Source organism: Canis aureus, chromosome 8 (genome assembly GCF_053574225.1).
Source record: "Canis aureus isolate CA01 chromosome 8, VMU_Caureus_v.1.0, whole genome shotgun sequence".
In the NCBI taxonomy this organism is placed as follows: domain Eukaryota; kingdom Metazoa; phylum Chordata; class Mammalia; order Carnivora; family Canidae; genus Canis; species Canis aureus.
In genome coordinates, this window is record NC_135618.1 from 7,977,418 (window position 1) to 8,005,361 (window position 27,944).

The 27,944-nt window shown below is 35.0% G+C and overlaps 1 protein-coding gene across 2 annotated transcripts in view; it reads right to left on the reverse strand.

Moving 5' to 3' along the window:
• PIGK (phosphatidylinositol glycan anchor biosynthesis class K) overlaps positions 1–27,944 on the reverse strand; it is a 107,726-nt gene that overhangs the window by 65,372 nt on the left and 14,410 nt on the right. Inside the window, exons 4-6 of one of the 2 annotated variants that reach the window (XM_077905087.1) lie at positions 5,805–5,940; positions 3,828–3,939; positions 617–713 (exon numbers count right to left, since the gene is read on the reverse strand). In XM_077905087.1, the coding sequence (XP_077761213.1) occupies positions 617–713; positions 3,828–3,939; positions 5,805–5,940 (345 nt within the window). The remainder of the gene's footprint in view (positions 1–616; positions 714–3,827; positions 3,940–5,804; positions 5,941–27,944) is intronic. The other variant, XM_077905088.1, reaches the window with a different exon arrangement.

Here is a 27,944-nt window from a genome sequence, read left to right on the forward strand (position 1 = left end):
TTCTTTCTGTGCCATGTGTTTAGAAGGTAAACCCATAAGTGCTTATTGAAGATAATCAAGTTAAAAGCACTTCTGCTGCTTTATATTCACTTACATTCATATGACAACTTTCAACTAGAGGGGTGCTTACCCATGGCTTACTAACAATATATCATCCTTAACGTAAGTTACAAATATTATATTAATAATAATTTCAGCATTTTTTCTAAAGAAGAAATAATGTATTGCTATCATGTGGAGAGTCAGAGAAATGTACAAAAAGTTAACAATAGGCTAAAGTTGGAAAAAAAATATATGTGCACAATCCACCTACATAATAGGGACCTTGATTGATGGGACTCTTATTTCCTCCAAAAGCACTGCTAAATAAATAAATAAACAAACAAACATTGCTAAATAACAGAGATTACCTTAAAAAGTTAACTTTTTTTATGCTCTTTAATAACACTTAAGTTTCTTTTAAAAATAGTCAGTAGAAATAACAAACATAAGTCTAAGTGAGTAGAAGAAATTATTAAAGTAAGTTAAAATCTCATAAAATAAGTTCTGCAAGTCTACTAACCATAGAAAATTAGGTACTAATTTATCTTATGAAAAGTAGTTATTTGCTAATTACCGTCGTTTTTGCCACATTTGCTCAAAAGCATCTGCAAGTTCTATGTTGGTAATTTCTTCGGAATCTTGAAATTTCAAAAAACCATTTCCACCATGTCCTTGTAGGAGTTAAAAAGATCAAAAACATGCACTTTTTAAATGCAAACTGCACACATCCAGATATAAACATTTACTTCATTCATGGCAATATTTTAATATTATTTGTTATTTTATACTCTAAAATGAAAAGTACTATGAAAACAAAAAAAAATTTGATTTTCCATTACACCAATTAAAAATAATGAAAGACTGCAAAAAATAGCAGATTTCTCTACAAGTTCTATTGTTCCATTCTAAAAAAGCTCATTTATACTTTTGCACTGGCTCCATTATTATGTCAGAAGTGAGTTTCTATAGATAATTTCTCAAATATAAATACCAGGCAAACATTTGGGTGAGAAAGGGGTTACAAACACTAGCTGGTCCAATAGTATGTTAGTACTATTCACGGTGTACACCTGGAATGCTACCCTACTAGGAAGTGTTGTTCTCACATAAAAAATAAAACCTGTTTTCCTAAACAATTATACTTTTTCAAACTTAGGTGTCTACTACTATCAACCACTGTCCGAAGAGCTGACCAGAAGACTGTGACATTTAGAATGCATGGATAGAGCCCAGGCTGTCTGGATTCAAATGCTAGTTTTGCCACTTAACTGTGACTGTGTTAACTTAGGCAAATATCTTGATCTTTCTATGCCTCAGTTTCCCTAGCTGTGAAGTAAGAAATATATCAGCACCATCACTAGCACGCCTATAAAGGTCCTTTGTGTGGATTTTAAAAGGTACTTCCCCTGGGGCATCAAAGTAGGAAAATCTGTCTATTTCAGTGGCCCTCTGAATATATGCAGTCCTGTGAGCTCAAAATTGGTTAGTAGTTATGTCGTTGTGGGGGAAATATGATACTTCTTCCTCCCATTAGAAAACTCTATAGCAGGGCATACACCTTACTATGTGTAAACATATCGTAGAATGCTACTCCCACTCAACCCCCTAGCCAAACACTTAGGCAGTGCATAACCCACACAACTATAAACACAGCCCCAAATACCAGTACCTAAATCTCTGGATTGCTATAAGGATGAAATGAATTCATACACACACTGATTTACAATATTGCCTGAGGCACAGTAAGCCTCATTAAATATTAGCTATTATCATTTTATTATATTGTAATTGTCAGCCCTCCTACTCTCTTACATGGGTTGGCAAATTTTCTGTAAAGGCCCAGGTAGTAAATGTTTTAGACTTACAGGCCATATGCTCTCTTGCAACTACTGGACTCTTGTCATTGTTGTATAAAGTGGCCATAGATAATATGTAAAAGAAATGGATACAACTGGCTCTTATACAACTTTATTTCTAAAACAAGCAATCTTTCCATGGGCCATACTTTATCAAATCCTATCTTTGACTACTGGAATTTCTTCCATATCTGGAGTCCTCCTGAAAGAGTTTCCATAGATTTAGAAAAAAAGTTCTAAAACCTTTAGTTTATTATATTCGATAAAGCTAAGCTCTAAGACTGTACTTTATAATATTTACCACAAAAGCTTGAAAATTTCTTATAACTTCACATTAACTAAAATGAAAATTTTCCTAACTTAGCTCTGCTAACTTATAAAGCTTATAAATTGATCAAATTTGAAAAGCTGTAAGTAAATGCAACATGATAGAAAAAGAAAAGTAAACCACCAAGTAGAGGTCAGCTACCTTCCTGCTGTGTGACATCTAAAAACCATTCTGCACATGTTTTATCATCAGTTGAAACATTTTTAAATATAATTTGGTCAACATTCATATATACTGAATACACCATAAAACAGAGCACTGGTAATGAAAAGATGAAAACCCCATTATCAACAACACCTTGGATTTCAAAATCTAATGAAGGCAATAAATATCCAAACAAGAAAACAGTAAGCTGAATGCTCATACAGTAACTACAGATTTGGGACACTTCAATGGCTTAGTTGGTTAAGCATCTGCCTTTGGCTCAGGTAATGATCCCAGAGTCCCAGGATCAAGCCTCCATTGGACTCCCTGATCAGTGGGGAGTCTGCTTCTCCCTTTGCCTCTCACCCCACTCATGCTTGCTCTCATTCTCTCTCTCCCAAATAAATAAATAAATAAATAAATAAATAAATAAATAAATAAATAAGATCTTTAAAAAAAAAAAACTACAGATAACACGGGAGTATAAAGAGGGGAGCCTACACCAGCCAAGGAGATAAGAAGCCTCTCTGGGCAATTATAAAATATATATCAGGACACTTCTGGGGGAAAAATGTTGTAATTATTAATTACGTTAGGATAACAGGTGTAAACTAGGACTGTCTCAGGCAAGTGGAGACATGCGTCACCCTAGACTTACAGAGGAAAATCACCAAAGGAAGTGACCCCTGAGCTAAGACTAACAAGATAAGGAATAATCAGGGAGGCAAAGTGAACTGAGAAGACATCAATAAGTAAGGGTGATAGCTTAAGCAAACAGTTAGAGGACAGAAAACAGCCCTAGAAGTAGAGAAAGTGCAAAAACTAAAATGAAATAAATAATATCACTAAATAATAATATATTATTATTTTTTATATTATATGACTAAATAAATAATAAAACTAAAGCATATTATTAAGACTTTATATCTAATATTCCTCAAAGTATAGACAAAAGACTATTATTTCAGCTTGTATGTGGGGAGTATATTTAAAATGCAGTTTCTTAAGCCCCATTCTGGACCAAAACTAAATCAGTAATTTTAAAGACCCGAGTATCTGCATTCAAATAATCCCTATATTCGCTAAAATTCGAGATTCCATCAACAGAAAACCCCTGTAAAGGTTTTACACAGAGGAAGGACAGATTTGCAGTTTTTAACTAGTTTAGTAGAATGTTCAACAGGAGACAGAACTGAAGGCAATAAGGCTATAGCAGGGATACTAAGTAAAAGGTAAGAAGCTTTACCAGTCATAGTAAAAAAAAACATTAAAAACAAAGATAATATACCAAGGGGCTGTATAAATGTTACCATTTCAAGTTGAAAGAAAAGAGAACTCCAAAACAAACTATTTTCAACAAAATTCATTTAAGGTGTTTAAATTTCTTTCCACGAAGATTCCTTTTTGAGGAGAGTCACAATATATTCTATTTCTAAATATCTAAATTCTCAAATTACCTGTCATATAAATAAGAATATTGCTCCTATCATCAGAAAGAAGACGTTTTGACCGAGGAGTACTAGATGGGATCCTGCCAGTTAATACCCGTAAAAAATTCTCCACAGTTACCTGGGAAAAAAAGAAGAAATAAAATGAAATAGAACCAGGGGAATTTTCAAAAACATTCCTTCTTCTTTATGCATTACTCAGCATAAGCTGAAAATAAATCGCAAAGTGAAATATAACTCAATTAAAATATATTTATTTAAATATATACACCTCAGCATTAACTTGCTTCCATTAAATACTAACAGCTGACAAAACTACCCTGGGGGAAAAAAATCAGTTAATTAAATTTAAAACTTGAAATGTTATGCAAAGTATTGCCCAAAATTTAAAAATTATTGTCTTCATAGGCAATTCTTTGGAAAGATACAAAATATAGAAACGTGTAAATAAATTCAGCAACATTATAACTATTACAGTTAATCTGTACAACTACCCAGTGAATTCTAGATAAACATTGAAAGACAGGTCCATAATGAATCATAAAAATAAAACCATAAGGATAATTCCATTAATAATCCCCAAATTATGTATCTTTAATTTTTAATGTATTTTGTTATTTAAATTTTGTTAGGGATATTTTCAACATGTAAAAAATTCATCACACTTTAAACCAGATTTCCCAACCTGGAATTTGTGGACCTGTAGGATTCTTTGAAAGCATATTTAAAGTTGTATTACACAGATAAATTTTAAAAATAGAAAATTTATCTAGCTTTCTTATTTAACACTTCCCTAGATCACGAGTATATAAATATATATGTATATGTATATGTTTCTGTGTAAGTGTGCATAATGTTTGGTTTATATTTTCCCCAGAAAACAGCAAAATGCTGAAAGTTTTAATAGGATTTCTTTTTGGGTAATTATTTTATGGTGGCTAAATCAACAAGTAGAAAGTCCAACATTCATACACATTTAATTACTGAACAAACATTTCTGAGTGCCTTCAAAGGCCTATAAGGAAATTGCTAGGTATAAAATACATAAGATATAGGTTATGTCCTCAGGGAGCATAGAGGCTAGGAGGAAACAGATATGATTTTAAAATTGTTTCAAAACAGGGCAGCCCGGGTGGCTCAGTGGTTTAGCGCCGCCTTCAGCCCAGGGTGTGATCCTGCAGACCCGGGATCGAGTCCCACATCAGGGTCCCTGCATGGGGCCTGCTTCTTCCTCTGCCTGTGTCTGTGACTCTCTCTCTCTCTCTGTGTCTCTAATGAATGAATGAATGAATGAATGAATGAAATAAAATCTTTTTTTTTTTAATTGTTTCAAAACGGTCTAGGTACACAGAAAATTGTGTCTTCCTTTTGGTAGGCTTGGTAAAAGGTGAAGGACTATTGAGGAAGACTTAACCAAGGAAGACTTCAAATTTTAAACATCCTCACTACCTATTAAATTTAAAATGAATTTTCAAAGGGAAAAATATAGTATAATGCCATTTTTCAGATTTACATTTTAAGTTTTTACTATATATGCATAAAAACACTGGAAGCATACTAAAAGTGATTACCTCTAAGTAGTGGAAATATGGGTAAGTTTTTTTGTTAATCATATTAACTTTTCCCCAATTAATATATTTACTAAAAATACAAACTTGAAATTTTAGGTCAAATATGAAAAATGAACAATGCATTTACTGTAAAAAAAAAAAAAGTTGATATATGAAACCTCACTAAAATACTCTAACATAAAAGCCAAGACAAAGTTGTCCTATCCAAGATACATATATGAAATGTTCATGCTGTGTTAGCCTCACTCATGTATTGTTTTAATATGAACTCCAGAGACAGAATTATTATATCAAAGCTTCAGTGACAACTATATACAAAGTTGAAAGAAAAAGAAAACTATTTCATTCTACCACTATTCTAGAATTTAAAAGTCATGATAAATTTCAAAAATGTTGCTAAATCAAACAATATTACCTCATAACTTCTATAATCCACTTCCACATCATCTCCATACACATTTAGTTCCATATTCTTGTGACTAAACACTGTAGCTGGTTTGGGATTTCTAGGGTTGCATGCCATATCGTCTGCAAGCATCAGAACAATGTGACTTAAAAAAAAAAAAAATCCAGTAAATATGCTACTTAAATAAAACCACAAAAGTTCAAAGCAGACACATTTTATTTATATGAGGCAATTATGTTCATTCTTTTCATTAAAAATAACTTAAAATAATTATTGAGTACATATTTTAAAAGAGCTTTTTAATTGTTTTCATATCCTGATGCAGTATAAGCTTTAAAGCAAAGAAATTAGAGTAATATGGCATGAATTTATCTGTAGAACCTGAAGCTACTACCTTAATTTTTTTCCCAACATAGTATATATTTCATCCCATACAGCAAAGGAGAGCTGAAAGAGCTCCACCACCTTCCTTAAATATTTTTTTCTCAATTTTAGGACTATCTGACATTTAAGACTTACAGAGTCCACATTAAACCGTGAATTTAACTTTCAGAATCCCAAATGCTTAAGTATGAAACCATGCAAGTGTAACTGGGGCACCAGAGGAACACATCCCCAGTCCAATCACTCTTCACTGGCTCCACTCCATCTCCCTAATACCAGCCGCCATCTCTTGACTAGATACTGAAATGGTTGCTTGCCTGGCGTCTAGCTTCCACTCCTGCCCTCTTTCAGGTCACTTTCCCTATAACTACCAGAATGATCTTTCTTAAGCAAGTTAGTAAACTTTCTCACTTAAAATCCTCCAAAGACACCCCATTACAAATTAGTGGAAAACGGAAACTCCTTTCATGGTCTGAAAGGCTTCCTTATTGTGGCTTCTGTCTACCTCCCTAACTGTAGCTCCTACCATCCACGTTCACTGTGCTCCTTCCACATTGGCCTTTCTGTTCCAGGAATATGCCACACCTTTCCTGCTTTAGGGACTACTGACCAAATAAATTCAGACTTCTCCGAAATCTTCCTGTCATTCCAGTGTCAGTTAAGCTACTCCATTCTCATTACATGTTTAATTTTCTACAGGTCATTTATGAATTGGAGATCCCCATCATCTCCTACCACCACTCCTACTGGAATATAAGCTCTCTGAGGACAGGGGCTTTCTCTATCCTGTTCACCACTGCATCACTCACACTTGGGCTTAGTAAAAGATGCTGGCATATAGTAAGTATTCAATAAATATATGTTGAGTGAATGAAATGTTCTCATTTCTGCATATATTTTCTTCGAGAGAAAATTATAAAATTCATCTTAAATACGTCTCATCTTGATCTTACCATTAAAAGCGATGAACATGAATCAGGCAATTCTTCATTCTACCATATACTTGAGCTACCCAAACATAAGGGAAAAACTAATGTGGTATACATAATTAGTTTGGCAGGAGATTGCAAGAAGAAAGTGTTCTGCTGCATATGTTCCAAATACATTAAAGTTCAAAACTGAAACATTGTGATTTTTCTTGAAAATTGGCTAGATTTCTATTTGAAAGGGTTCCAACCCTGCCAAATTCAAAGATCAGATCTTCAGCTGTTACTGATTCATGCTCACAGAATGGTGACAGTTATTCCTCTTAAAATGGAAAAAATATCTTTCCTTTTTTTATGACTTAAGATGACGAACTTACATTAGGTTATTATCAATCATCTTTTTCGTTACAAGTCACTATTAAATAAGACTGAACTGACCTCCAAATCTCAATGTAAGAGTATTCTTTAGGTCATTTATTTGACATATAGTTAATTTTACTCTATGAAATCAAATGATCATTAAATATCTATACAATGTCAATGTCATAAAGAAGTAGTAATTTAGGCAGCCCCGGTGGCGCAGCAGTTTAGTGCCGCCTGCAGCCCCGGGGTGTGATCCTGGGGACCTGGGATCGAGTACCGCATTGGGCCTTGCATGGAGTCTGCTTGTGTCTCTACCTCTCTCTCTGTGTGTCTCTCATGAATAAATAAATATAATCTTAAAAAAAATAAAGCAAATATTTTTTTAAAAAGTAGTAATTTCAGCTTAAAATTATAAATTCAGGGGTGCCTGTGTGACTCAATCTAAGTTTTGGCTCAGGTCATGATTTCAGTGTTAGGGAATTAAGCCCCATCTTGGGCTCTGTGCTCAGTGGGGAGTCTGCTTGTGATTTTCTCCCCGCTCCCTCTCCTTCTGCCCCTCCTGGTGCTCTCTAAAATAAATAAATAAATCTTTTTAAAAAAATCATAAATTCAACCAACATTTTTCCTGCAGGTAATTTTAGCCTCAATATAAGTACAATAATCCTCATTTAACATACCATTTTTAAAAAACCATTTTACTTGCAGATAATAAATTTAAAAAATAGGACTGGAAACAGACTGGATTTCAAAGTTTATAAATCCAACCACATATTCTCATTCATTATTTCTAAAACTTAAGAAATGTTCAGTACTCCTTCCTGGAGGAATAAATATTTCTCTTGGTCCAGGTATTAAATTATTTGTATGATATTTACATATATAAATGAAAGTTAACTCCTTAGGCTTATAGTTCTTATAAAACTATAAATAAGTACAAAATTATAAATCACATTTTAAAAAAATTATCAAACTAATAATATTCTAAAAACATTAACTCCATTTGAAGGAGGATGTCATTTTGCTAACAGTGACTGCTATTATATTTAACAGGAGAAAGAGATTACATCAGGCCTGGTTCTACACTTCAATTTTTTCCCTATATTTTGATATCTACACTACAATATAACTCAATAATACAGAAAATCTTCACAAAAGTTACACTGCACAAAATGCAATTCATGAATTCTTGTTATGTTACTTGACTGTTCAGGGATCAGCTTTTTTTTTTTAAGATTTTATTTATTTACTCATGAGAGACACACAGAGAGACAGAGAGACAGAGAGACAGAGAGGCAGAGACATAGGTTGAGGGAGAAGCAGGCTCCATGCAGGGAGCCCGACGTGGGACTTGATCCCAGGACTCTAGGATCATGCCCTAAGCTGAAGGCAGGTGCTAAACCACTGAGCTACCCAGGGATCCCCAGGGATCAGATTTTATATTTAACGAAGACTTTGCCAATAAACATTCTTCAAACATCAGTTACATGAGATCTAACTGGTTGACTCCTTAAAGTATCTTTTTAACTCAAAATCCCAGTTAGCATCCCAGCAGTTTTTTTTTTCTTTTTAAGATTTTATTTATTTATTTGACAGAGAGAGAAAGAGAGAGAATGAGCAGGAGGGTAGTGGCAGAAAGAAGCAGACTCCCTGCCGAGCAGAGAGCCCAATGCGGGGCTTGATCCCAGGACCCTGAGATCATGGCCTGAGCTGAAGGCAGATGCTTAACCGACTGAGTCACCAGGTGGCCCCCAGCAGTTATTTAAGTCTTCACTGAGTGGGTATCAAATCAATCACTGCTGGAATTAAAACCAAGGAAAATAAATCTACGCTAAAGACATACTACTACATTCCTATAAATAATGACAGCAACTTGCTTTGTATCTTATTAAAATTAAGAGAAAAATCCCTCAAATACATCCAATTGATATAAGAATATGATATTCTTACAGTCTGGCAATTCTATACTACCATGTGTGATGACTCAAATCTCACACTCTATTCAAGGGCCTGCAAAACCTACATCACACAACAAAGCATATGGCAATATGGCATTCTCTCAACACAAAACCAAAAGAAAAAGTGAACACTGAAATTGTACAGAGTTCAAACTGAGTTTGAATCCAAACAATATATTGGTTGTTTACATAATAGTTTCCACTGTTTATTAATTTTACTTTATTTTATGTGCATGTGCATAAGAGAGAAGGGGGGAGGGGCAGAGAGATTATTTTAAGCAGGTTCCACTCAGTACAAAGCCCAATGAGGGGGATTTGATCTCACCACCCTGAAATCATGACCTGAGCCAAAAACAAGCATTTGATACTTAACCGACTGAGCCATCCAGGCCCCCCTCCATGTATTTTAAATCAAGCATTCCTGTTAAAAAAATATGAGTACATATCTATATATATCTACTAATTTGTATGTCATATGTATTTGCTACTTTAAATATATATAACAAGTATTAGTGGAGCATAATTTCTTTCCTTTTATAGATTAAAAAACTACTAATATTTTCTTCCCTTACCACTCTTTGGTATATGATTTAAAAAGAATATCTTGATCATGCTTACATAGATTTTAAGGACAACTAAAATAAAAATGAAATTTTAAACCTTGTCAAAAAAAGAAGGCATGAAACAATTTGAGAAACATGGGGGGGTGGGTGTCTAAAATAAGTACATTCCATTGTGTTTGACAAACATTAAAGGAACAGGTAAACCCTGCAACCAGGCTGCTGGGCCATTCTTCTACTCACTTCCCTAATGTTCTTCCTTGACCCCCAATCAGGAACTAGGAACCAACGGGTTAAAGAAAAAAAACCATTTTAAATAGATGAGTAATTTTTCACTGTCCTACACCATTAGAGTGTGACATTTCAAAAAGCCTAACTCTTCATTTATTAATAGGCTGTATTACCTTAATAAAAATTTTTCACTGAATTAAATTTACATAAATTACTGTGTTGGTAAGAATTTTTTTTTTTTTAATGTTCACCTAAAAATCGCTATATACCCTATAGCCATGTTACTAATCAGATAATTCGGCCTGAGAGCATCTTTAGCTCCCAGAGTTAGGATCACCAGGCTTATCTTCAGCAATATCAACATCCAATGTAAAACAGTAGCTGAAATTAAGGCAGCAGGAAATCTGAGAATCACAGGGATCTTTGATGCTCTCTTAAATCTCTGCATTTCTGCTCCTAGGTGTTGTTTTGTTTTTGCTTTAGTCTTCGTCATTTTTTTTGTTTTGTTTTGTTTTGTTTTGTTTACCCCTGACATAAATTATGCTGGATACTCCGTAGATCACTGCTTCTGTAGCAATGCAGTGATTGTTGGGCCAAGTAAATTCAACAAACTTTGTTGTATAATCATTAGCTCGATGCCAGAATAATCTACTTTTAGGTTTTTCTCCTTTTCTGTCTTGAGGAATCTCCAAGTTAATAAATCTCATCACCAATGCACTATGAAACTAATCATAAGAAATCTGTTAGCCACAGGTGCTAGAACATTAGAATTAGTTTCAGTTTGCCAAATGTCAAACAACTGGCATTACTAGGCTATAGAATGCCATATAGAATGCCAAGTATTTTATAATTATATTATTAGAAATAAAACTCAAAAACTGCATTGCTAGATGGGAAATCATTAGCAGACATGTCACATGAAGGTAGAGCTAGTTAGTTGTGGGCTCATATATTTAAAGTCAGGTGTGGTTTAGTATAATAGAACATTTACTGAGCACTTGGTATATCTCAAGCACTGCAATAATAAGATAAGCACATTATAAGAATGATCTCACAGATAATTTCCAAGATATGTATTATTAACATCATCCCTACTTTACAGGTTATGAAACTGAGGCACATAGAAGTTAAGTAACACGTCCCAGGTCACAGAACTATTAAATAATAGAGTTTAGATTCCATGCAAGTTTGTTTGACATGATCATTTATTTGCTCTTAATCCTATATTACCCTTAAATTACATGAACTAGGATTTGGAAGGATATAACGATATGCTTTGTTTTTTATTGATAATTTAATCAACTCAAGATGATTAAGGTAAATGCCTGAACTCATTGTTGTTCAATATTTATAGCACAAAACTGACATAAAATAGGCCCTTGAAATTCTAAATGGAACCTTCCAGAGACTTTAGCAAACTTCCTTTTTTTTTTTTTTAAGATTTTATTTATGCATGAGAGACAGAGAGAGAGAGAGAGAGAGAGAGGCAGAGACACAGGCAGAGGGAGAAGCAGGCTCCATGCAGGGAGCCTGAGGTGGGACTCGATCCTGGGTCTTGGGCTGAAGGCGGTGCTAAACCGCTGAGCTGGGGCTGCCCTTTAGCAAACTTTCAAATTAAAGAATAGCACTAGAGCATATACCTTCTCCTTTGAATGCAGTAAGGTATAACTTAAAATTTTAAGTGCCCACTTAAAATTAAAAATTGGAGAACAGAACTTCAAAGAGATATAGAGGTTAATGTTCTACACAGTTTCCAATCAATTCTCCAAAGCCTGACTCTTTTCTACAGAAAGGCAATGGGATTACATTCTGCTGCTGGCCCTTCCCTCACCAGGTCCCTTCAGCCACCATGCCTGACATTTCACTCTCAACCATCTGCACCTGCACCTGTGGCCTATACCTAAGTCTTCACTGCTGCATCTCTGCTTCCAAAAACTCCCCAATATTAACCATTCTTCCTATAACAGGGGAGGGGGCAAGCCCCAGAGATGCCTAACCCATGCCCTTTCCCTTTCCTGCAGGTGTGTGGCTTTTTTGTTCTTTTCTTTTAAATCTTTCTTCCCGTTTTCTATTGCTCAGCTTCCCACTAACCAGTTTACTGATTTACTCAAGCACACCAGCCTCAAGGCTTGGAATTCAAATCTGTATATTACCCAAATTACAAGTTACTGTATTTCTCAACCATTATAGATGGGTCACAGAAATAGTCAAAAGTCAAATAAAGAATGTTGCATTAACAAAGGCCATTGATCAAGCATAATTTGTCAAAATACATACAATAAAAATTTTTAAATCTTGATATGCCACACACAGTCCATCATAATGGGAATTAATACGTTCAATCTTTCACATATCCTCATGTTTAACAGAAATTTTACTCTTGTTATTTTTCTAGTAATGATTTGTACTTACTTTTATTCAGGTCTCCCCAGTTCAATCACTTTACATCAAGTATCTTGGAATTTTGCTTAGCACCAATAGATTTTAACAGTTACAAGTAAAAATTTTAGAATGCTAGAAGCACTCTCCTAATACTTGACCACAATCCCTGAACTGCATATTTTGACTGAAAAATACCGGCAAACATCCATAATATGTCTTCTCTAGTACATGTCTATTCTCAAATAACAAGAAAACCAAAGGTCCTCTTAACTTTCTCGGGGCATTAAGCAAAAGTTTAGATATTCTTTTCATCAAGAGGACTTGAATGGCGGGCAGCCCGGGTGGCTCAGCAGTTTAGCGCCGCCTTCAGCCCAGGTCCTGATCCTGGAGACCCGAGATCGAGTCCCACGTCGGGCTCCCTGCATGGAGCCTGCTTCTACCTCTGCCTGTGCCTCTCTCTGCCTCTCTCTCTGTGTCTGTCATGAATAAATAAAAAAAATTTTTTTTTTTAAAAAAAGAGGACTTGAATGGCTATGTGTCTTCTGAGGTATCAGTTTCATCATTTTCTTTTTCTTTTTTTAAAATATGTTATTTATTTATTCATGACAGACATAGAGAGAGGGTGGGGGGCAGAGACACAGGCAGAGGGAGAAGCAGGCTCCATGCAGGGAGCCCAACGCGGGCGGGACTTGTCTCCAGGATCACGCCCTGGACCAAAGGCAGGCGCCAAACTGCTGAGCAACCCAGGGATCCCCAGTTTCATCATTTTCTTAAAAAAATCTATTTGGCAAAGGATAAGCTAGAGAGACCAAACACTAGTGAAGAGTATTTTGCCACACTTTGCTCTTCAATTTGATCATAGGAATCAACTAGGACAAAAACTAAAGAAAAATACAAAATGGAGACTATCACATATAAAAAGAGTAATTAACTGGAATATAATAAAAATCTCAATCAATTGTAATTCAACATTTGTTTTTTAAAAGTAGTAAAATGGTGTTCATTGAGGTGAATTTGATTTAACCATTCCATATTTAATTGTGCAAGTACCCACTACTATATTTTATTCAAATTATCAAATATAGATTTACACTGTTTTTTTTGTTTTGTTTTGTTTTGTTTTTTAGATTTACACTTTTTTTTAATTCATGAGACACACAGAGAGGCAGAGACATAGGCAGAGGGAGGGGCAGGCTCCCTGTGGGGAGCCTGATGCGGAACTTGATCCCAGGACCCCAGGATCACAACCTGAGCCAAAGGCAGACGCTCAACCACTGAGTCACCCAGGCATCTCTAGATTCACATTTCAATAAGATTATCAAAAAATAAGATTAGAAGTTATAGAAAAATGGAAACAGAGTAAGATTACAGAATGAACTACAGTACTTCATTTCTTGAGAGTAAAAGAGAAAACTGATCCCAAAAACAAATTTCAACACAGAATTTTAGTAGACAAGCATATTAAAAATAAAAGGAGAAGGTAGAGTTCTGAGTATGGAACTTCTAAAATTTCTTCCAGTTCTAACACAGAAGTAATGATTACTAGTATGTAAAATGTAGCCACAATATGCTAGAGGTAATGAGGTAGAGACAGGACAGTGGCAACAAGTATGTGCGGAGTTCACTGTGTCACAGGCACTGTGCTGCAGTCCTGTCAGATTCTGCATTCTCACTAAACCACAACAATCCTGAAGATTATTATTGTCTTCATTCTAAAGATAAGGAAATTCAGTGAGGTGAAACCACTTGCCCAAAGTTTCAAGGCTGGTAAGCAGAGGAGTTGAGATTTTTTTTATTTCCAAGCCTACAACTTTCCATCCATTACTGCATTCTTTGGCACAATGGGATACACTGGATTTTACTCCACTCCCAAGTAAAAGCAGAACCAAACAACAACAAACCTTTAGTAATTTCTATACTCACATCAACAAATATTAAAGGGACATCACTTTTCCTCATAAGAGCCTCACCTTAGTATTTCTATTTTTCATGGCTCAATGAAATTTATGCTTTAAACTTCATTACCAACATTTTAAAATTTTTTAATAAATCATTTAATTACAGAGTTATAGATTTTAGTCTGTTTTCACCTTTAAAAAAAACTAAAAGAAATATTCCCCAAAACCTTTTTAAAAATTACAATAAAATCCAACTAAAAAAATCTGGGGACTGGGATGATCTGATTTCAACTTTTTCAAAACCCAATACCAGCCCAGTACCCCCATCAACCCTTGTACTACCTCCACCCTACAAATGACATCTCATACACCCTGCTCTGAGGTGTACTGCTGCTACCTTAGTACCCACTGTATGATTAAGCTACAATCTTCAGTAAGTACAATCTTTTCCATCATCACATATTTATGAAATTCCTTTTTTTTTAATGAAATTCCTAAAAGACAGTAAAGATTACTGCCAAGCATGGCATGACTTTTATGGGGGCAAGAGAACGATGGAAATTCATTAGCACTCCAAGAAGCCACAGAAGAGCAGTTACCCTGACCACAGAAGCGTTGAATTGAAATCCACAAAGCATTTTCCAGTTCTGACCTAGATGGGGTAAGCCTCCGTGCACTTCTTTCCACTGCTCAATATCACTGAACTGAAGATTTCCTCCTTCTCATTAGGAGGCTCTTTTCTACTCCCAACTTTATACTCACAGCACTGAGAATTTCAAGTGGAGGATGTTGAAGTTTCTTTACATTATTTCTGTATTCAATTTTTAAAATAAGTTCATGACCTTAATGAGTATTTTAAACTAAATTAACATAGCTTGAATGAACTGCTCAACTCCCATGGCTTGAATGAACTGCTCAACTCCCATGGAGGTCAATCATACAAGAATATATTTCTTATTATACCCAATCCAACTAATAAGACCTTAAACAAAGTTTACCGAGAAACTTGAGCAGCATGGCCATACCACAATGTAAGAATATATGAAGCAATGTATGACACTGCTCTTATGGAAAAGGAAGGCATCCTAGTTCTTGAGCAGCCTTTTGATGAGCTATCACCATTTAACTAGATTACTGATAACACGTTAAGTCTTGCAAAAATCAAGTTTTGTGAAGAACCTGGTTGTTGTGCTGCCATTCACTGTGTTGCAGGCCATGGGAGAGGGCCAGTGCTTGCGTGCTTAAGAATGAACCAGAAAGATCCAGCAGATTGTAGGCAAAAGCAGCCATGGAGCTTTCAACATCAAGCGTTTATATTTAGAGAAGTATCACTATGGAATATGTCTATACTGCAAAAGATGTCAATGGCTAATAAAACTGGGGTGCCTGACACTACTGTCTTGGAAGTGGAACTTTAGACAGGACCTAATTTGTTGGGCATAATAGCCAAGAAGCTAATGAAACTTTTACGGAAATACTGAAAAGCAGTTTTACCATGTTATATGCTTCACCACACCTCTATGCTTGGGTGACGGCCAACCTTTCTGGACACTTAGCAGTTCAGTAGTTAAAATTTGCTTATCATTTGACCAGCTGACCTTTCCTGAAATCATGTGGTACTGAGCTTTAAGTCTTTAAATCTATCCCCATGCCAGAATCTTATCAATACATAAAAAATATAGACAGATTAGGTACCAAAATATCCAACATAACACTCATATATTATCTTTAGTATTGTATAGAACTAAAATCCAGTAACTATGAACATGCAAAAGCTTAGATGGTTCATTCCTTTAGTCATTTCAAACACTGGAATCAAAGACTATACGGTTATTTGCTCGCTTTATGTTTACATCACCCACATTCATACTAGTATATATCAGATCTATGTTATCATTGATTTTTTTTTTAGATTTTTGTTATCAAGACGTATAGTGATTATTTAATGCCTTTTTATAGATCTCATTTTGTGCTGTCATAGAAAACGTCTCTATCTTGAAAATCTACATTGCAAAGAAGCACATCTTTAATGTCTCCAGGCAAAAAAAAAAAAAAAAAGCCTTATGGTTAATTTAACAGTTGCACTTTTGGGTATAACTTAACAAAGAAAACCTAAAAAAGAATGAGAGAAGGCTATTCAGTATTTCTAGTATGATACTATCTTTGTCTTATGCAGAGTACGTAGAACATGTTCTTTAATTTAGTAAATATATATTTTTTAAGATTTATTTATTTATTCATTCAGAGAGAGAGAGACACACACACAGGCAGAGACACAGGCAGAAGGAGAAGCGGGCTCCATGCAGGGAGCCCAACATGGGACTCAATCCTGGGTCTCCAGGATTATGCCCTGGGCTGCAGGCGGCGCTAAACCGCTGTGCCACCGGGGCTGCCCTAGTAAATATTTTTTAAAGGCAAAGATGCTTTATTATTGTTGCTACAACAATCCTTGATCATAAAATTATTATTTTTCCATACCTATTGGAAGCTGTTTACCTACTATATTTTTGTTGAAGTATGCCTTTTTCCTTCTCTTCCCAATCTCCCTTGCAAAAAAAAAAAAAAGAAGTGGGTTTCTGCCAGTGAACTGAGCAGACATTTAATTTTTATACGCCTTTCGAGCTGCATAACGCAGTATTTAGATGCTTGATAATTTATTATATAACTGATCAAACAGCGATGTGTATTAATGTTAGTTCAACCATATATTTATATTGTCTTGTAATGGGTAGTTACAATTCCATGGGAGAAATAATTTATCAGGATTCACCAGCTTGTAAAAATGTATTGTGAGAGCTAAACATCCAAATAAATAATGAAACGCAAAAAAAAGACAACACCTAAACTACTTTCCTAAATAAGAACAATGTACTAAACAAAAATCTTTATTAGTATATGAAAGCTAACATTTGAATATTTATTTTATTAAATATAACAATATAAACAGAATTTGGTGAAATGTAGGAAATTAAGTTAGATTTTATATGGCCTGGATAAAACCTAAAATATAGTTGTTAGAACAAACTCCCTATTAAAGTCTTACTTGATTTCCTTTGCTTCTAATATGGTGGAGAAAAACTGACATTTTAGGTAAATTAAGTTCTGATTAATAAGAGTTTTACTTTCTAAAATAACACAACACATCTGAATTTCAAGATTGGAAGGAAGCCTTGGGCATGGATATGATGTTAAATAAAAGTTAAGGGGAGGGCATAAGGATTTAATGTCAGGATATCTTTTACTGAATTAAGTAACCTCCCACTTATGTTCAGGTCAAATTCTTGGAAATCATTAATATAAAAGTCTGTGAGGTATCTTTTCCCCAAAGAAATCAAATTATGTCCACAAATGTTAATTTCACTTACCCTTTCAACACTCAGAAAGAGTCAGATATAAAGTGACAGAGAATTACATTGTTTTTTATCAATTCTCCTTCAGAATCCTCAGAACTCTCTTAGAAATAGTTATTATTACCACCACTTTCCATGGTGAAATGTCAAGTTGAGTCTGACTTATTTTGAGGTCACTCTCATTGCCACCACCCAAACACTTATGTTTTTTCTCAAAGGCTACAGTTTATTCTTCTGCTCTTTTATCTTCCCTGTGTCCTCACTTCAGCTTAAATTATACAAATTGGCAAGTGTATTTTAAATACCATAGGCTCTCAACATAGACTTATCGGTTGAGAAAGGGTAAGAGAGGAGAAAAGAAGTAAATGAAATTAGTGTATACTCCACCCCACCCTCCCTCTAGTTGTCTTTCTTCCTATTTCTCAGACCAACTTCAGTCATATGACCTCAAATGCATCAGGCATTTTATTGATTCCCTCAACTTTTCAATATACTTTAGAAAGAATCAGTGTAATAAATGGAAGAGTCAGCGCAGATACTAAAACCCCCAATTTAATTTTATTCCCTCTCTTCCAGCTTTTACATTTCCCTTCTTTTGGCATCTTCCCCTAACCCCTACAAATTCCTTCTGTCTCGAAAATCAAAAATCTGTTTCAGTTCTGAGTGCCCTCAGTCTATGCTCCCTTTCTCCTTCATTCTCAGTCAACATCCTTCAGTCACTTTTTCTACTTCTTTGCTTCCCATTAAGTCTTCAAACTATTATAATCATATTTTCTATTCCTCTAATTCATTTTTTAAAATTTATTATTTATGATAGTCACAAAGAGAGAGAGAGAGAGAGAGAGAGAGAGGCAGAGACAGAAGCAGGCTCCATGCACTGGGAGCCTGACGTGGGATTCGATCCCGGGTCTCCAGGATCGCGCCCTGGGCCAAAGGCAGGCACCAAACCGCTGCGCCACCCAGGGATCTCTATTCCTCTAATTCATAACGAATTGAGTGCACCTCTTATATGGCATTTCTATATTTAACACTATGCACTATTCCTTCGTTAAACTTTTCTTGGGTTCCATGATTCCTCACTTTTCCAGTATTCCAAACACTCCTGTCTGTCACACACACACTAGGATCCACTGATAGGATCCATTAAACATTCAAGATGACCATTATTGGCATCAAATTCAGTTAGGAGGATACAGAACAGGAAACAATGTTTGCCAATAAAACAGGTAGGCTTAAATGACCCATAGATGGCCCCAAAAGATGCCTATGTCCTAATCCCCAGAAACTGTGAATATGTACTGCCTTTAAAGATAAAAGGGACTTTGCAGATATGATTAAATTAGGGATCTTAAGATGGGGAGGTTATCCTGAATTACCTGGGTTAATCCATTGTAATCACTAGGGTAGAGAGAGAAGCAAGAGCATCAGAGTTACAGAAGGTAATGTAACAGCAGAAACAAAGAGGAAGAAGGAAATATGACAATAGAAGAAGAGGTACTGAAGATGCTATGCTGATGACTTTCAAAATGGAGAACAGGGCCATGAGCCAAGGAAAGCAGGCAGCCTCTAGAAGCTGGAAAAAAACAAGGAAACAGATTTTTCCCCAGAACTTTCAGGAGGAACACAGATCTGATGACACATTTTGGACTTCTAACATCCAAAACTAGTGTGCATTATTTTAAGCCACTAAATTTGTGGGAATTTGTTACAGCAGCAAAAATATAAAAAGTGTTAGACATTCCTCTTCCGCAGGAGTACCCTCACAACAGTCTCTAGCAATATACACAGTTGCCCAAGACTTTCTCTTTCCAGTCTAAGAAGCTGTAGCTGATAGCATGGCATAAGTGTATATACGTGTATGTGCTCCTCCCAAGCGATTCTCTTCAGTGCTTCAGAGACCTCAAGGATGAGGTATGAAACTTATATGGGTGGGCAGAAACCTCGTGTCCAACTAGAGACAATAGCTTATGCAGTAATTCCACAGATATACTTTTTCAAGATCCCTCCAAGGAACAAACTCAATTATGAGAATCCTCCCATTCAGAAAAGTCCAAAGGTATGGCTTTCTCCTCAAGTACTTATGATCTACTTGTCCTGGTCCACTTGCGGTCATCGAATCAGTAAGGGAACAATTTTACCTAAGTAATATTGCCCACCACCTTTATCAGATATCCAAAAGAAGAGAGTTACAAAGCAAATAAAAGCCCCCCTTTTTTTTTTCAGAAGAACTTTGTCATCCCTTAATTCACACCCTAAAATGTTAGATTCACTTAATGGGAAGGAATCACTAAAGCTAGTTCAAAGAAGGAAGACAAATTATAGCACGGCACACAGTTCAAGGAAAATTCAAGAATAAAGACTTACAGAGACCAGAAAGCAGTTTGATATATTAACAATAAAAACCTGTGAAATGTTATGGATGCCTGTGTTTTGCCACTAATGTGATTTGGGTCTTCTGCAAGCATCTGCTTCTGTGTACCTTTTTTTTTTTGTTTTTTTTGTTTTTTTTGTTTTTACTAAGAAGCATGTTACTCCTGGTCTATACAGGTAACTCATAACTCAAAATGGCTCAACTTACAAACCTGTACCTTTTTATGACCTTTTTTGTGGTAATTAAGACTGTCACAGTAAAACTAGTATTTAGGATCATTAAATTAATGCCAAGTCAGTTTATGCTAAGCCAATGCAATTATCAGAAAAAATGTAGGCTGATTCATGAAATTGTGGAATGATCCAAGGGAAAAGGGAGCTGGGAATTACTCCCAACCAGATTGATGAGCCAACAAAAATCATCCATATAGGTCTCCTCTCCCCATCTTACAGACAAGGGCACTACGGCTGAACTATTTAATCCAAGATGAACAAACTAGTAGAGACTTTTACAGGCCCCTTCCAGGTTTACTGAAGGCCTGATGATATAGTAGGAAAGAAAACATGTAGGCAAAATTTCAGGCACAGCAAGAAATTGCCTTATGGGATAGCAAGCAGAACTTCTGAATGACAATGTGGCCCTTCCACTGATGACTATTCTAGATCCCTCTGATCTGGCTGGTTTCTCAAGTTTTGCAGGCTGCATGAACTACCGAATTCAGGATCATCATGGTAACAAACAAGTAGAGGAGAACTGCAGCCACTTACTCATATTCTTATATATACTTTGCATTGCTGCTTTGTTGGTTTGGTGGGAATCTGAAGCAAAAGCAACATAAGTCATCATTCCTCCCCATTTCTAAAGTTAGATTAGACTTTGTGGTCTGGCCTGACTCAAGTGTGTACCTTTTTTTTTTTTCATGCTATGCATTATATCTCCAGAACTTATTAATTTTATAACTGGAAGTTTGTATCTTTTTGTTTGTTTGCTTTAAGTAGGTTCCATGCCCAGAGTGGAGCGCAATATGGAGTCTGAACTCCCAACTCTGAGATCAAGAGCTGAGCTGAGATCAAGAGTCAGATGCTTAACCAACTGAGCCACCCAGGTTGTCCCTGGAAGTTGCACTTTTTGACTCCTTTTACCTATTTTGCCCACCTACTATCCCCTGCCTCTGGCAACCACCAATCTGTTCCTTGTATCTATGAGTTCAGTTTTTTTAGATTCCACATGTAAGTGAGATCATACAGTATTTGTTTTCTTCTGATTTATCTCACGTAGCATAATGCCTTCAAAGGTTTGTCCATGTTGTCACAATTAGCAGAATTTCCCTCTTTTATAGCTCAATACCACTCCATTGTATATACATACCACATCTTCTGTATCTATCCATTCATCCATAGACACTTAAATTGTTTCCATGTCTCAGCTACTGTAAATAATACTACAATGAACATGGAAGTGCAGGTATCTTTTTGAGTTAGTGTTTTCATTTCCTTTGGATAAATACCCAGAAATAGGATTGCTGGATCTTATGTTAGTTTTACTTTTAACTTTCTGAGGAACCTACTTATTGTTTTCCATAGTAGCTATAACAATTTACAATCCTATTAACAGAGCATGAGGCTTTTTTCTCCATATCCTTACCAACACTTGCTATTTCCTGTCTTTTTGATAATAGTCATTCTAACAGATGGGAGATGATACTGTAGTTTTGATTTGCATTTCCCTGACTAGTAATATTAAGAACGTTTTCACATATCTACTTTCCATCAGCATGTCTTCTTTGGAAAATGTCTATTTAGATCCTCTGGCCATTTTTTAATTGGACTATTTCTTTTTGTTGTTGTTGTTATTGTTATTGAGTTACATGGGTTCTTTATATATTTTGGGTATTAAACCCTTATCAGATACATTCAAGTCTTTCATCCATTTAGAGCTGATGACTATGTACAAGGTTAAGTTAGTGGTCCAGTTTTGTTCTTTTGGATGTGGCTGTCCAGTTTTCTCAACATCATGTATTGAAGAGAATGTCCTTTCAGTTTTATATTTTTTTCACTCCTTTGTTGTAAATTGACCACATATGTATAGATTTATTCCTGGCTGGGCTCTCTATTTTGTTCTATTGGGCTGTATTTATTCTTATGCCAATATCATAATGTTTTGAGTAGCTTTGTACTATAGTCATAATTAAATGGAGATATACCTTATACATAAATAAAGATTTAATGCCATAAAGAAGCCCATTCTGAATTAATCTAAAATTTACTGCAGTGCAAATCAAAATCCCAACAGAGTTTTAAGAATTTGGCGAGCTGATTCTAAACTCAATATGGAAGAAACAAGACCCAAAAATTGCCAAAACAATTCTAAAAAAGAACAAAGTCAAGGAAATCAAGTAGCTAATGTCAGTAATAAAAACACTGTGGCATTGATAAAGAAATAAATCTCTTGCTTCTTCAACATCCCAAAACCTTCCTATGTATTTACAACAAATCAATAAAGAAATTACCCCTTTGCTCCATAAAATCCTTCACAGTCTTCTTAGTCTTTCAAATGGTTTTTAATTATTAAAGACAAGAGCATGATGGCAGGGGCAAAATGTTCCTTTATACCTGTCACTATTCTCCTCAGAGCACATTTCAACTTAACTATTCTAAATGTTTCCTTATTTAAGATATTATACACTTCATCAGAACATCATGTGGAGTGGCAGACAGAACGGCTGCCAACATGAGAATAAAGTGACAGATTGTTAAGAACACAAAGTATCTATATTTAAGCACTATTATTTATATTTTTACAGAGTATATGAGAAAAAACCATTGGGAAGTGATAAGAGACAAGAAGTAGAACAATCAAAGGCATGAGTTAATATTACCTTGACAATAATTACTACAATATATTGCAAATTATTTACAAAGCACATTAACTATAGCTCCAGTCCTTTTATTCATAAAAAATTAGACAAAAATCATAAAACACAGTAACAATAAAATTTTCAATATAGAGTTATTTAGAAAACTGTATAAATTGCAATTTTTTTTTTTAAGTATTCAGTAATCTCCCCGTACAGAGTACTCTGCAATGTTCTACACAGTGACACAACGAAAAGAAAGATATATGGGTAGGAAAGGGGGAACAGAGGACATTAAAGTGTTTTAGGTGGGATAAATGGTAAAACTATATACATAAATATAATATAGAGAGAGAAATGAGAGTGACTATTATGTAGTAGATATCATAATGAATCTATAAATGAACATAGTAAATTGGAATTAACAAGCAGTAAAGACTGAAAGCTGGGTGAAATTTTTTTAATTTTTCATAAAGGCAACAGAAAGTCACTGCAGGTTCTTGATCGTGGGAGTGAAAACATGAAAGCACTGTCTGAGAAAGAATTCTAACAGCTGTGTGTAGGATGAGTTGGAGGGAGAAAGAGACTAGAGACAGGGAATAAACAGCTACAAAGCTGCTGAAGTACAAAAGCATGTATTATACCTACAAAGCATGATGGCGTACAGAAGCATGAAGTACATGACACATCAAATGAAGACTAAGACAAGGTAAAAACTACAGGGGGAAAAAGTAAACGAGGAAATAGAAGAGGCAATCCTTATATTTATTAAATTATTTTCATAACATCTTGGTACTACATTTAACATGTAGATACAGATTTTTTTTTAAAATGGTATTAAATGATTAGTGTGCATATCAACCTCTATAGGACTGGCCTAAGAATGGAATTAGATGTTATTAAAAGGATTTTCTAATTGTAAATGTCACATAAACATTATCTGTTGCAATTTCTTAGGCAAGAGATAGTTGTGATATAATGGAAATGCTCCAGCCATAAAGTCGGAATTCGAATTCTGGCTCTATTATTTAATGGTAACTTTAGTGGACCTTAAGCAAGTCATTTAACCATTCTGAGTAACTATTACTTTTTTCTCTTCTTTTTTATTCAAGTATAATTAACATACAGTGTTTTTTAGTTTCAGTTATACAATACAGTGATTCAACAATTCTATACACTACTCAGTGCTCATCACGGTAAGTGTGCTCTTAATCCCCTTCGCCTATTTTACCCACTGCCCCCACACCCTCTCCCCTCTGGTAACCAAACACTAGTTTGTTTTCTATGCTCAGTTTGTTCTCTATGCTGGTTTATTCTTTTTTTATTAGTTCATTTGTTTCTTAAATTCCACGTATGAGTGAAATCATATGGCATTTCTCTTTCTCTGACTCATTTTGCTTAGCATTATATCCTCAAGATCTTTCCATGTTCCTGTAAATGGCAAAATTTCATTCTTTTTGTTTGCTGAGAAACATTCCACTGTGTGCGTGCACACACACACACCACACACACACTTCTTTATCCATTCATCTACAGATGGACACATGGACTGCTGCTATATCCTGGCTATTGTAAATAATTCTCCAGTAAACGTCAGGGTGCATCTATCTTTTCAAATTAGTGCTTTCATTTACTTTGGGTAAATACCCAGTAGTGAAATTACTAGATCTTATATTAATTCTATTTTTAATTTTCCAAGGAACCTCCATACTGTTTTCCACAGTGGTTGCACCACGTTGCCTTCCCACCAACAGTGCATGAGGCTTTTCTCCAACATCCTTGCCAACATTTGTTATTTCTCATTTTTTAAATTGTAGCCACTTTTTTTTTTAATTTTAGACACTGTTATAACTACCAAGTGATATCTCATTATTGTCTTGATTTGCATTTCCTTGATGATTAGTGAAGCTGAGCATCTTGTCATGTGTCTGTTGTCCATCTGTATGTCTTCTTGGGAATAAAATCTGTTCGTGTCCTCTGCCCATTTTTAAATTGGATTATTTGGATTATTTGGGGTTTTTTTGTGTTGAATTGTACTTTCTTTATATATTTTGGATATTAACCCCTTGTCAGATATATCATTTGCAAATATCTTCTCCCATTCAGTAGGTTGCCTTTTGGTTTTGTTGGTGGTTTCCTTCACTGTACAAAAGCTTTTTATTTTGGTGTAGTTTCAATAGCTTAATTTTGCTTTTGTTTCCCTTGCCAAAGGAAGCATAAATACAAAAATGTCCCCATGGTTGATGCCAAAGAGATCATTACCTGTTTTCTTCTACAAATTTTATAGTTTCAGGTCTTACATCTAGGTCTCTAACCCATTTTGAATTTGTTTTTATGTATGGCATAAGAAAGTAATGTAAGTTTATTCTTTTGCACGTAGCTGTCCAGTTCTCCCAACACAATTTGTTGAACAGACTCTCTTTTTCCAATTGCGTATTCTTACCTCCTTTGTCACAGATTAATTGACCATATAACCATGGGTTTATTTATGGGCTGTCTATGCTGTTCCATTGATCTATGTGTCTATTTTTGTGCTAGAACCAGACTATTTTGATAGTATACATACTACAGCTTTGTAGTATATCTCAAAATCTAAAATTGTGAGAACTCCAATTTTGTTCTTGTTCAAGTCTGCCTGCCTTGGTGACTCAGCATCTTTTCGTTGTTCCATATAAATTTTGGGATTATTTCATTATTTCTGTGAAAAAAAAAGCACCAACAGAATTTTGATAGGGGCTGCATTATTTGCAGATTGCTTTGGGTAGTATGGACATTTAACAATATTGATTCTCCAAATCCATGAGCATGGAGTATCTTTCCATTTGTTTGTATCGCTTTCAATTTCTTTCATCAACATTTTGTAATTTTCAGAGAACAGGTCTTTCACATCCTTGGTTAAGTTGGTTCCTAGGTATTTTATTCTTTTTGGTGCAACTGTAAATGGGATTGTTTTCTTTTGGGGGGGGGATTGTTTTCTTAATTTCTCTTTCTGCTACTTCACTACTAGTGTATAGAATAGCAAGGTTTCTGCACGTTGATTTTGCATCCTGCAATTTTACTAAATTAATTTACCAGTGTTAGCAGTTTTCTGGTGGCATTGTTAAGGTTTGTATATATAGTATCATGTCATCTGCAAATAGTGAAAGTTTTATTTCTTCCTTACCAATCTGGATGCCTTTTATTCCTTTTTCTTAAATGATTCCTGTGGCTGGGTCTTCCTTCTAATACTATGTTGAATAAACAGTGAGAGTGGATATAGTTGTCTTGTCCCTGATATTGAAGGAAAAGCTCTGTTTTCTACCACTGAGTATGACATTAGCCATTGGTTTTTCATATATGGTCTTTATTATGTTGAGATATGTTCCTTCTAAACCTACTTTGTTGACAGTTTTTACCATGAATGAATGTTGTACTTTGTCAATGCTTTTTCTGCACCTACTGAGATGATTGTATGGTTTTTATTCTTTTTGTTAATATGATGTATAACATTGATTGATTTGTGAATATTGAACCACTCTTGCATCTTTGGAATAAATCCCACCTGACCATGGTGAATGATTTTTTAATGTATTGTTGTTGGATTCAGTTTGCTAACATTTTGTTAAAAATTTTTGCATCAGAGAGAGTGGCCTATAGTTTTCTTTTCTTGTAGTGTCTTTATCTGGTTTTGGTATCAGGGTAATGCTAGTTACACAGAATGAATTTGAAAGTTTTCCTTTCTCTTCCAATTTTTGTAAAAACTTAAGGAGAATAGGCATGAACTCTTTTTTTAAAGACTTTATTTTTAAGAAACCTCTACATCTAACATGGGGCTTGGATTCCCCAAGATCAAGAGCTGCACACTTCAACTGAGCCAGCCAGGTGCCCCTTAATTTTTCTTTAAAATGTTTGGTAGAACCCACCTGTGAAACCAACTAGTCCTGGACTTTTGTTTGTTGGTAATTTTTTTAATTACTGATTTGATTTCACTGCTAGTAATTTATTCAATATTTCTATTTCTTCCTGATTCAGTTTTGGAAGGCATATTTCTAGGAATTTATCTGTTTCTTCTAGGATGTCCAATTTGTTGGTATAGTTTTTCATAATTTTCTCTTATAATTCTTTGTACTTCCGTGGTGTTGGTTGTTTTATTTTTTTTTTTTCTGTTGTTGCTTTTTGTTTTGGGTTTTTCTTTTAATTTTAGTGCAGATAGATCTTTGAGATCTTGATTTTATTTCCTTGGGATACACAACCAGAAGTGGAATGGCTGGATCACATAACAGTTCTATTCCTAATTTTTTGAGAAAACTTCATGATGGTTTTTTCTTGATCTTCTATATTTTATTTTATTATTAAAATGTTTAATTTTATTTAAATTCAATTAATTAACCTATAAAGTATTAATGGTTTCAGAGGTAGAGGTCAGTGATTCATCAGTCTTACATAATGCCAGTACTTCTATTACATCACATCACCCAGTTGTCCCAACCCTTTATCCTCCTCCCCTCCAGTGACCTCAGTTTTTGTTTTCTATGATTGAGTCTCTTATAGTTTTTCTCCCTCTCTGATTTCGTCTTATTTTTTCTTCTCTTCCCTTATCATTTTCTGTCTTGTTTCTTAAATTCCACATGAGTATGATCATAGGATAATTGTCTTTCTCTGATTGATATTTTTTTTGTTTTTTTAAGTAATCGTTATAATCAATATGGGGCTCAAACTCACAACCTTGAGACCAAGAGTCACATGCTCTACTGACTGAGACAGCCAGGTGCCCCTTGTGGTTCTGTTATTTCTCCTTTTTCATTTCTGATTTTGAGTTCCCCTCTCTTTTTATTTTTATGAGTCTAAAAGTTTATCAATTTGGTTGATCTTTGATCTTTCCATAGAACCAGCTCC